The sequence below is a fragment of the Sminthopsis crassicaudata genome, chromosome 4 (genome assembly GCF_048593235.1).
Source record: "Sminthopsis crassicaudata isolate SCR6 chromosome 4, ASM4859323v1, whole genome shotgun sequence".
In the NCBI taxonomy this organism is placed as follows: Eukaryota; Metazoa; Chordata; class Mammalia; order Dasyuromorphia; family Dasyuridae; genus Sminthopsis; species Sminthopsis crassicaudata.
The window spans coordinates 454,973,095-454,983,017 of record NC_133620.1 but is presented as its reverse complement, the minus strand read 5'-3'; the positions used below and the strand labels follow the sequence as shown (position 1 = coordinate 454,983,017).

General features: G+C 53.6%; 1 protein-coding gene across 1 annotated transcript in view; it reads left to right on the top strand.

The window, feature by feature from the left end:
* The first annotated feature begins 1,248 nt into the window (after positions 1-1,248).
* The window catches only part of LOC141540155 (scavenger receptor class F member 1-like), a 9,747-nt gene continuing 1,072 nt past the window's right edge, over positions 1,249-9,923 (top strand). The window contains exons 1-10 of the mRNA XM_074263846.1: positions 1,249-1,380; positions 1,885-1,946; positions 2,352-2,453; positions 3,260-3,785; positions 4,914-5,132; positions 5,518-5,646; positions 5,734-5,837; positions 7,758-7,878; positions 9,450-9,571; positions 9,648-9,794. Of these exons, the coding sequence (XP_074119947.1) occupies positions 1,286-1,380; positions 1,885-1,946; positions 2,352-2,453; positions 3,260-3,785; positions 4,914-5,132; positions 5,518-5,646; positions 5,734-5,837; positions 7,758-7,878; positions 9,450-9,571; positions 9,648-9,794 (1,627 nt within the window). The 5' untranslated portion in view covers positions 1,249-1,285. The remainder of the gene's footprint in view (positions 1,381-1,884; positions 1,947-2,351; positions 2,454-3,259; positions 3,786-4,913; positions 5,133-5,517; positions 5,647-5,733; positions 5,838-7,757; positions 7,879-9,449; positions 9,572-9,647; positions 9,795-9,923) is intronic.

Sequence of the window (9,923 nt, the reverse complement as noted above, 5' to 3'; positions counted from 1 at the left end):
TTCCCCTTTATTAAAGCTTTTTATTTTTCAAAACATGGGCATGGACAATTCTTCACCATTAGCCCTTGCAAAACCTTGGGTTCCAATCCCCCCCCTTCCCCTACCCTCTGCCCTAGACGGCAAGTAGTCCCATATATGTTAAACACAGAACAGCATTCATTTTGGTAAATTTTTTTCCCTTTCTATCTTGAGCAAGCAATCTGACAGGTTAAATATGTGCAATCCTTTTAAACACATTTACATTCCTAGGTGTGTGACCCTGGGCAAGTCACTTAACCCTAATTGCCTCAGCAAAAAAAAAAAAAAAAAAAAAAAAAAAAATGCATTTCCCTTTATGTTATGCAAGAAAAGTCAAACCAAAAGGGGAAAATCCACAAGAAAGAAAAAGCAAACAAAAAACAAAAATGAAAATATGCTTGGATCTCCACTCAGGCTTCTCTCTGGATGGTTTCCATCCCAATTCCGCTGGAATTGCCTTGAATCACCTCATTGTTGAGAAGAGCCAAGTCCCTCTAGTTGATCATTACATAATTTGTTGTTACTGGTCACGATATTCTGGTTCTGCTTACTTCACTCAGCATCAGTCTTTCCAGACTCATTTTTCCCCCTGAGGTAATTGGGGTTAAGTGACTTGCCCAGGGTCACACAGCTTGGAGTGTTAAGTGTCTGAGGCCAGATTTGAACTCATACGGGCTCTCACTTAATTTTCTAATTTTTGGCACCTCTTGGTTTTCCATCCCCGTGGTTTTGAACTGTGTCCCTCCCTTACCCCCTACCCAGAGAGCTATTCTTTGTAAACAAAAATAAAAATAAGACCAAGGACTCTGCTTAACGACAGCACATCCACCATAGTCAGACAGTGTATGTGATGTTCCTCCCCATAGACGTCCACCTCTCCAAGGAATCTGTCCAACTAGGCCTGGCCCTGCTATGGGCCAAACACCGAGTCCATTTCTGCCCTCAAAGAGCTTATGAAAAAAGGGGATTTCCTTTTCCCGTCTTCTTCACTCCTCTGCTTGATTTAACGGAGTCCCTCTTCTATTTACTGTCAGGCCTCCCTGCCTCAGACTCCCAAGGGGAGCCCCCACTCCCAGCAGAGGCTCCTGGCCCGTTACTTTCCTACCCCCAGGGAAGGCCCGTTGTTTCATTGTTCCCACCCCTCACGCTGGGGAGGGAGGGCCCCGTTGGCAGCTTCCTCAGGAAAAGCCTTGGGAGGAAATAAGGAGGGGGATGGGAGTGAGAAGGGGGGGCAGAGTTAGACTGACCGGAGTCAGCACTGGCCGCTATGGGGCCGTGGCCGCTGCTCCTGCTCTGGCTTGGGGGTGTCTTGGGGGAGCTGGAGCTGGACCCTCTGGGGAGGCACGTTTGCCAAGATGGAAGGTTCGAGGGGAGGATTATTGGTGCGGGGGTTGCTGGGAGGGAGGGTGTGAGAAGGAGAGTGAGATTTGTGTTGGGGTCAGTGGGGGAAGGAGCTTTCGAGCTGGAGCAGGAGGGGAATGGGAAAAAGGGGGCAATGATGTCGGGGATCAGGAGAAGGGAGGAGCTTGGGGAGCTGAGAGGGGAAGGTGGGAAGGGGGATGGCTTACTGACCGTGTGAGCAGAGGAGGAGACCTCCAGTTGTTTTTGGAAGGGGTGGGTGATTGGGGGATCTGCTTCAAGACAGCCCTGTCTGTGAATACCCACAACAAAACTGATTATTGGGGGGCTGGAAATGACTGGAGGAGCCAGCGTTTCCTGGATGACTAGGCCGAAAGGCAGCTCCTCGGAGCCCCGTGCTCTCTGTACCCCGACCCCCATGACCACAGAGACAAAACCGCCATGCCGGCCGTTCCCAGTCCCTGATTTGGTCATTGCCTCCCCCCCATCCCTGCCTCTGCCCATTAGCTCCCCTGCTGGATCTGTGTGCTGCCCAGGCTGGAGGCAGGAGGGCCGCGAGTGCTCAGTCCGTGAGTATCCAAGGACCTTCTGGGGCCCGGGCTCGGGGCCGGCCCACACTGGGAGAAGAACCCTCCTGAGCAGTGAGAGAGAAGAGTTGTTACCCCTCAGGACCAGCTTGCCCCTCCCCGCCCCTGCCAAGTCCCATCTCCTTGGCTGTAGCCCCCATCTTACTGGCCTCAGTTTACCCCCTCCCAGGTTATATAAACCCCTTTACTGGTGTCTGACTCCTTTACCGGGACATTAGTCAGTCAACAAGCTTATTAAGGCCCTCCTGGGCACCCAAGATTTTGCTAGAGGCTGGTATCAGGTTGGAAAGCAAGGTCCCCCTGACACAAGTAGGAAGTGAGGGGCCCGGGGTGTTCTTCCCCTCCTCCCCGCCCCGTCCAGTTTGTCTGACCAGGTCTGTCTTGCAGCAATCTGTGAGGGGCCCGACGCGTGCGGGGAAGAAGAGGTGTGTGTGAAACCAGGGCTCTGCCGATGCAAACCGGGCTTCTTCGGGGCCCAGTGCAGCTCCCGTGAGTCACTGGGGTGGCGGGGCGGGGGGGGGGGGGCAGAGAGGGGAAGGCCTCCGGACCCGGGGGCCGCTCGGTCCCGACCAGGAGCTAGAAAGGGTGGGGAGGAAGCACCAGCAGGGGGGTCACAGATCAGGGAGGGTACTTAAGATCTGAGTCACCAGGAATTGGGAGGCAGGGATGGAGGCGTGATAGGAGGGACGGATGGAGGTCAAGGTGTCAGCCATGAATCAGACTGCAGAGGGAAGGCCTAGAGAAAAATGGCAGCCCCGGTCTGACCCAGGACCCCGCAGCGTCGGGCTGAGCTTGGGCTGCCAGTTACCGGACACCCCCGCTCCTTTCCTCTGGGGGATGGGCAGATACGAGCTCTCCTTCCAAGAGAAGGGAAATCCTCCATGGATGGATCGTGGCTGTGATGGGCGCTGGTCCCGGCAGCAGCGGCCCAGAAGCCGTCCCGCTGTTCTCAGCTCCTCCTTGGCTGCGGGGGCTGGGCAGGGAGATCCAGCTGCCTGGGTCGGGTCCCTCCTCTGTGAAATGGAGAGGCGATGGTGGTGAAGGGTGGGCTCCGGGAAGCTTCGGGAAAGGGACGGGAGCTGGCGGTACAGGAGGGCTAGGGCTGGGCGCTAGAAGGAGCTCCGGTTGAAGCAGCTTGGATCTCTTCCCTCAGTAATGTAACCTCTCCGGGTCAAAGTTTAGGGGTCCCTTCCCCTCCTAAATACTGTGATCACATGACTCTCTGGGCACCTGGGGGGTAGGTACCGCCTCCCACCCCTCTGCTCCTCCCGACCCCAAGCCCATCTCTGTCTTAGGCTGCCCTGGCCAGTACTGGGGCTCCGACTGCCGGGAGAACTGCCCCTGCCACCCCAATGGGCAGTGCGACGCCGTCACAGGCCAGTGTACGTGCAACAGTGACCACTGGGGCACCAACTGCCAGTTCCTGTGTCCGTGCGGCCTCCACGGGCACTGCAACCCCCTGACGGGAGCCTGCCGCTGCGAGCCCGGCTGGTGGACGGCCACGTGCCGCAAGGCCTGCCAGTGCAGCTCCTACTCCCTGGGCTGCGACCAGATGACCGGGGCCTGCCAGTGCGAGCCGGGCTGGTGGGGCAGGCGCTGCAGCTTCCGCTGCTCTTGCCACCACTCCCCCTGTGAGCAGAACACCGGCCGCTGCCTCTGCCGGACGGGCTGGTGGGGCCCCGAGTGCCAGAAACGCTGCACCTGCCAGCATGGCCACTGCAATCCCGCCTACGGGCACTGCAGCTGCCACCCAGGCTACCAGGGCCCCTTCTGCGAGCAGGCCTGCCCCCCGGGCCGCTATGGGGTCCAGTGCCAGAGCAGGTGAGGAGCCAGGGCCGGGAGGGCCAGAGGAGGGAGGCCTCCAGGGTAGAGGAGAGGGGAGGAGGTCAGAGGGATGGGGGGGAAGAGGAAGGGACAGAAGGGGGAACTGGCCACAGTAACCAGACTCGCTTGTTCCCTCAGCACCCAAGCTCAATTTGCCCGAGATTATTTTTGCACTAAGTGCTTTGCACGTAGCAGAAGCAGAGAGCATTCCTTGACGGCAGGGAGCGTGCTTTCGCCTTGCATTTCATTCCCTTAGCACAGTGTTTGGCCCATAGGACATGTAAGAAATTCTTATTGATGAGAGATCAGGGAACAGAGAGAGAAGCTTCATTGGGAAGAGATTTAACGATGGTTTGTCTAAAAGGGACTGGACATCCCGGCAGGTAGTGAGCTCCTCTCGCTTTAAAAAGAAGAAAAAGGAATATTTTAATAGGAACAACAGTAAACATCAATAGAAGCAACTCTATTCGCTTTCTGTGTTTCATCTCTTGCTGGGTCCGGTATGAGGACAAGATTCGGATGGGGTTCTTTCTCCATTTTTGAGATTAATTAGCAAATTGTTCTTTTATCCAAAAATTTCCAAAAAATCTCGTTCCAGTTTCACCAATCCTCGGGATCCTTTTTTCCAAGATCTTTTATTTTTCCAGTCGACAAGATTTAGTTTCTCTCTTTCCTTCCTCAAAAACAAAACAATTTTTGCAACATATGCACGCTCCAACAAAACGAATTCTTTTATTGGTCTCGTCTTTCCCTTGATTCCCATCGGTCAGGAGATGGGGGCCTGGCTGACTGGGCAGCCATTGTGGCGGTCCGAGATTTTCAGGTTTTCATTGTACTTAGGGTAAAATGTTTCTCCGGGCTCTCCCCATTCTTACCTCAGTTTCCGTCTCTGAAGAGCATCCCTTTTGTCATTTCTTATGGCACAAGAAATATTATTTCCTTAGCATTCATATACTTTGATTTAATGGAGCATTCCCCAGTGGCTGGCAGACAGGAGGGGGTGAGAGAGCAGGACCAGGACAGGGTGGAAGCAGACAGGCTTGTCGGGGGCCTGTGAAGCAGGGCAGGCTGGGAAATCTACATCTACAATTCCCCTCTTCCCTCTCCCTGTCCTCTGTCCCCCAGCTGTGGCCACTGCAGACACAACCAGCCCTGCTCTCCTGATACGGGGACCTGTCTGGCCTGTGAGCCCGGCTGGAATGGAACTCACTGCGATCAGCCGTGCCCACCGGGCACCCACGGGGAGAAGTGTGGGCAGCTCTGCCCCCAGTGTCGGCAAGGTGAGGCTTGCCAGCCAGAGAGTGGGCACTGCCAACACTGTGACCCAGGCCTGATGGGGCCCAGGTAAGAGATGCCCTTATAGATGCCCCTAAGACTGAGCAGGACCGGACCAAATATGGGTCCTCTGACAACTTCCTCCTGAGGGGTAGTCCCCCCTTCATTTCCACTGTCCCCCACTTCCCTGTAATGGAGAAGATCTACTCGCCTGAGGACCTAGGCAGACCCAGAGAAGTGGGGTACATTGTGGGGGGGTCTTTGGTTGAGTAGCTGGAATGCTACCCTTGGAGTTAGGAAAGCCTGAATTCAAGTCCTGTCTTAGTTAATAGTGATGTGACCCTTGGCAAGTAATTTTACTTCTGTCTCTGCCTCAGTTTCCTCATCTGCAAAAGGGTGGAAGCTGAAGGCCTTTGAGCACCCTTTCTGACCTCGGGGTCCCATCTCTCCCCAGGTGTGAAGAACCCTGTGCTCCTGGCACCTTTGGGGAGGCCTGTGGGTCACTGTGCCCACCCTGTGTCGAGGGCAACTGCGATGCTGTGACTGGAGAGTGTATCTGCAGGTTGGGCTACTGGGGGCCCAGGTGAGATGGGCAGGACAGGGGAGCCGGGCCCAGAGATGCTCTCTCTAGATGCCTGTCTGAAAACTCCTTCCTCCTCTTCCTCTACAGCTGCAATGCCTCCTGCCCCCTCGGCTTCTACGGAGTCAACTGTTCTTCCCCCTGCCCGTGCCCAGAGGGGCCCTGCCACCCTGCTTCTGGGACCTGTGAACTTGGTAAGACTGGCACAGCAGAAAGGAGAAAAGAGCAGTCAGCCTCCTTCTCAAGGAATAACAGTAGCTAGCATTTATGTAGGACTCTGGGATTTTCACAACCCTGGGGAGGAGGTGCTATTATTATCCCCATTTTGCAGATGGAGAAACTGAGGCAAAAAGAGAGGTGAGATTCACCCAGGGTCACACAACTAATAAAAGTCTAATATAGGATTTGAACTCAGGTCTTTCTGTAAGTCCACAATTCTCCCTGTGACACCTTAGCCACTTCTGAGAAGCGCTTCATAAACACACAGGTGATGTCAGACCCACTTCCCTGGTCTAGGGAAGCAGTAATTCCGTTACTTCTCGGAGCTGGGGGAACCCCAGAGCCAACTAGCCCAGGGAAGGAGGCATGATGTGCCTGACGGACCTGAGGGGGAAACTGAATTGAGGTCCCATAACTCCAAAGCTGGGACCCTTTCTGTAGCCGTGTGGGCCAAGCTCTTATACTTTGCTAAACTTTAAGGGCAACATAATTATATTATGTCCAGGTCCTCCCTGGATGACCCTAGGGGAGTTAATGCCTTTTTTAGGCCTCAGTTTCCTCCTATGTAAAGCAGAAGGTGTGGATCGGGCTAGATGATCTCTTGGACTCCTTCTAGCTCTTACACGTCCCAATCTGGTGCTAGCCGGTGACCAGGGAAGGGGGCAATTTCTATCACCCTTTGAAGCTGACAAAAACCTTTTATGGAAATGATTTCACAGGATCCTCACTGGATCCTAGAAGGTGATTACTATCAACCCCATTTTGCAGATGAGGGAACTGAGTCTCAGAAAAGTTTAGTGGACACACACCAAGTGAAGTATCTAAAGCAGGATTCAGAATCTTTAAATGCTGTACCCTACCCATTAGGCGATACTGCCCTTCCCTAGTCAAATGCTGTAAGAACTGCTGACCCCGGCCCACATGATCTTACGGTCTCTTCGAGGAGTTAAGACAAACCCACAGAGCAATGAAAGTATCAGTAGAAACAGTCTCTAATTGAAGAGTAAACTGTGGGATGGAGACAGCCTGGTTCTCAAAGTGTGGTCTGGGGTCCTGGGGATCTCCAAGACCCTTTCAGGGGGGTCTGTGATGTCAGAATTATCTTTAGAACAATCCTATGACTTCTATATTCCTAATACAGCAAATAGGGACATATGTTAGACTAGAGCATGCTGGAACTAGCTCACCCTGGCTCTCGAGAGCCATTTGTTAAATTTTCAAGTTAAGCATTTACATCTCAGAAATAAGCAAAGGCTACAATAAAACAGGCCTGGATTTGTTGTTGTTAGTGTCTAGACTTAGGAAAGTGATGGAGAAAGTGTCAATTATGCAAATGAAACTTAAAAAGTGAATACTCTTATATTCAGAGTTTTCAAGGCTTTGAGCCCAGACTTAACAATAACTAGAGTGGGGCAACTGGGGCTTTGCTCTAGGGTGCTGGAATTTAAGGGCATTTACAAGATTTTCTACAGCAGAGAATTATCCAGAATAATTAGTAGTAAAAGGAGACTCCTCTCTTCTGTAAAATGGGAATAAAAGCACCTTGCTCCCAGGGGGAGTGGTAAGGGTCAAATGAGATAAGTAAACAGCTCCCTCCCAACTGAATTCTTTTTCTTAAAGCTCCATATTACAGTCAAATATTCAGTTCTAAGGAGGCAATTTGCCCCGAGGACAGGATTCCCTTTATTTATGAAATTCTAGCTCTTTAATTGGGAGATAAGGGATAAAGGGGAGGGCAGGACTCTTGGAGTCCCCTTGCTCTCAGGGAGAGTAGGGGGACAGGTGTGACTAGGGACCCAGAGGGAAATCAGAGGGCAGGAGTTAGCTGAGGCCAGATTAGAGGGGTTAGAGACCTCACAGATTCCCCCCCCCCAACGGTGTCTTCTTCCCCAAAGGGTTCCCTGGCCAGGGCGCCCTCCTGGCCGGCATCCTGGTCCCGCTGCTGCTGCTGCTACTGGCCATCGTGGCCTGCGTCTCCTGCTGCTGCTGGGCGGCTCAGCCCGACCCCAAGGACAGGTCTCTTCCCCTGGGGGTTGATCACTGTCAGGGCTCATGGTGCACCTGGGTGGGGGAGGGGTGCAGGAGGGGAGATGCTGGTTAGGATCAGGACACTGGGAAAGGAAAGGAGGAGAGAAGAGTATAAAGAGGAGAACAGAAGCCGGGAAGTACAGAGTGAAGGAAGAGCCCTGTTAGGAGCCGGACAATTCCCCAACTCTGGGGAAGAGGATGAGGGGCCGGGAGAGAAAGTCCCAGATCTCACCCAAAGGCCCTGGAAGGGCAAGGGACACCCTTATGACCCCACGTCTCTCTAAGACTACCTGCCTTCCTTTACTTAAGGAACTCCCAGCTCCCTGGGAAGGGGAAGATGGAGCCCTTGTGGGCCAGAGTCTCCAGGGGCTTGCTGGGGGGCTCCCTTTCTCTTCCCAAAGCCAAGCCCCCGGATTTGCGAGCCCTCAGTACCAGTGTGGGGGGAACTCAATCGGGTGCACTGGGGTGCGGCGCTCTGGGACAGTCCCTGACTCTCCCAGAGAAGAGAAAGATTAGAAATCCTCTCCACTGGCTTTAAAGCTCAGTATCACAGTCCATGTAGCATTTTAACCTGGATGGAGCACTTCCCTCCCAATTGGCCAGTCAGATAAAGCAAGGACTATCAATAAGACTATCTCCATTTTACAAATGGAGACAGAAAACATTGTCACATAACCAAATAAGTGTTAGCAAAGGATAGGGATTTCCAAGGAAGAATTGGTAGAGTAAAAGCCAATGACAGGAGCTCATTCACGGAATCATTTTGCACAAGTCTAGATATCTCCCTAGGTGATACTGTGGGAGGAGGGAGGGCCCAAGGCTGAGGGAGCACATTTGGCTGCCAGGGAACTTGGAGATTGAGGTTTTTCCTTTCTCAAGCAGGACTTGATCTGCTTGAGCCGTTTTAAGCTCCCCCAAACCCTGTGAGGGAGGCAGGAATCATTTGCTCTATTTTACAAATAAAGGGCATATGATCTGTCCAAGGTGATGCAGCCAATTTTGGCTGGAGCTGGATCAGATCTCCTGGCCCCATTTCTGGGATTCATGCGTTCAGACCAGAAGTAGGCCCTGAAGGAGACACAAGGACATAGGAAGCCAGGCCGCTTCTAGAGGCTTTAAACATAATAGAAGAAGAGCCAGAGAATGACTGGAGGGAAGAAAAATCCCTTCCCTGCCCTGGATGCCTGAGTAGGACAAGGTGTCAGCAAAGTGCCCTGGGAATCCAGACAGACAGAGCGCTTCTGATCCCGGAAGGGGCTCTTGCCTGGCAGGAGGCGGCGCTCTGGGTGGCAGGGACAGCGCAAAGGTTCAGAGTTGTCCAGGCTTCCTCCAGGGGAGCCACTGGAAGGAAGGCTGGGAAAGCTTTGAATGGCAATCTATGAAGTTGGAGCTTTCTCCTAGAAGGAATGGGAAGCCATTGAGTGTTTTTGAGCATGGGAAGGAAAGGATAAGAGCTTTCCCCAATAGACTCTGCGTGTTATTGGAGGGAGGGAAAGTTGTTTTCCAGGATTGCTCCCAGCCGGGCTTTCTCCATCTGACCTTCCTCTCTCTGTCCTCAGGCCGGCCAGGGACGGGGCTGCCGTGTCCCGAGTCAAGCTGCAGGTCAGAGGGGCCCTGAGCAGCCTGGGCTCGGCACTGCCCTGTGGCTCTCTCAGCAACCACAAGCTGCCCAGGGTCACAGGTAGGAGGGCCCAGAGGGGGGAGCCTGGGTGGGGAAGGTGCTCCCTGCTGGTCTGCTCATCTGGCTCTCCCCACAGTGTCCCACCATGACGCGGAGATCCCCTTCAATCACAGCTTCATTGAGCCCCCGTCTGCTGGCTGGGCCTCCGATGACTCTTTCTCCTCTGACCCCGACTCTGGGGAAGAGGATGAGGGGCCGGCTTACTGCGTGCCTCCCCAACAAGGTACGGCCCTCCCAAGACCCCCTGCCCACCTAGTCCCAGGCTCAGCCCACCCTCCCTCCACCCCCTTCACCCTTAGTTTCTTCTCCTCCCCTTCTCGGGAGCCTTTGTTAAGCTTGAGGTTGGGACATA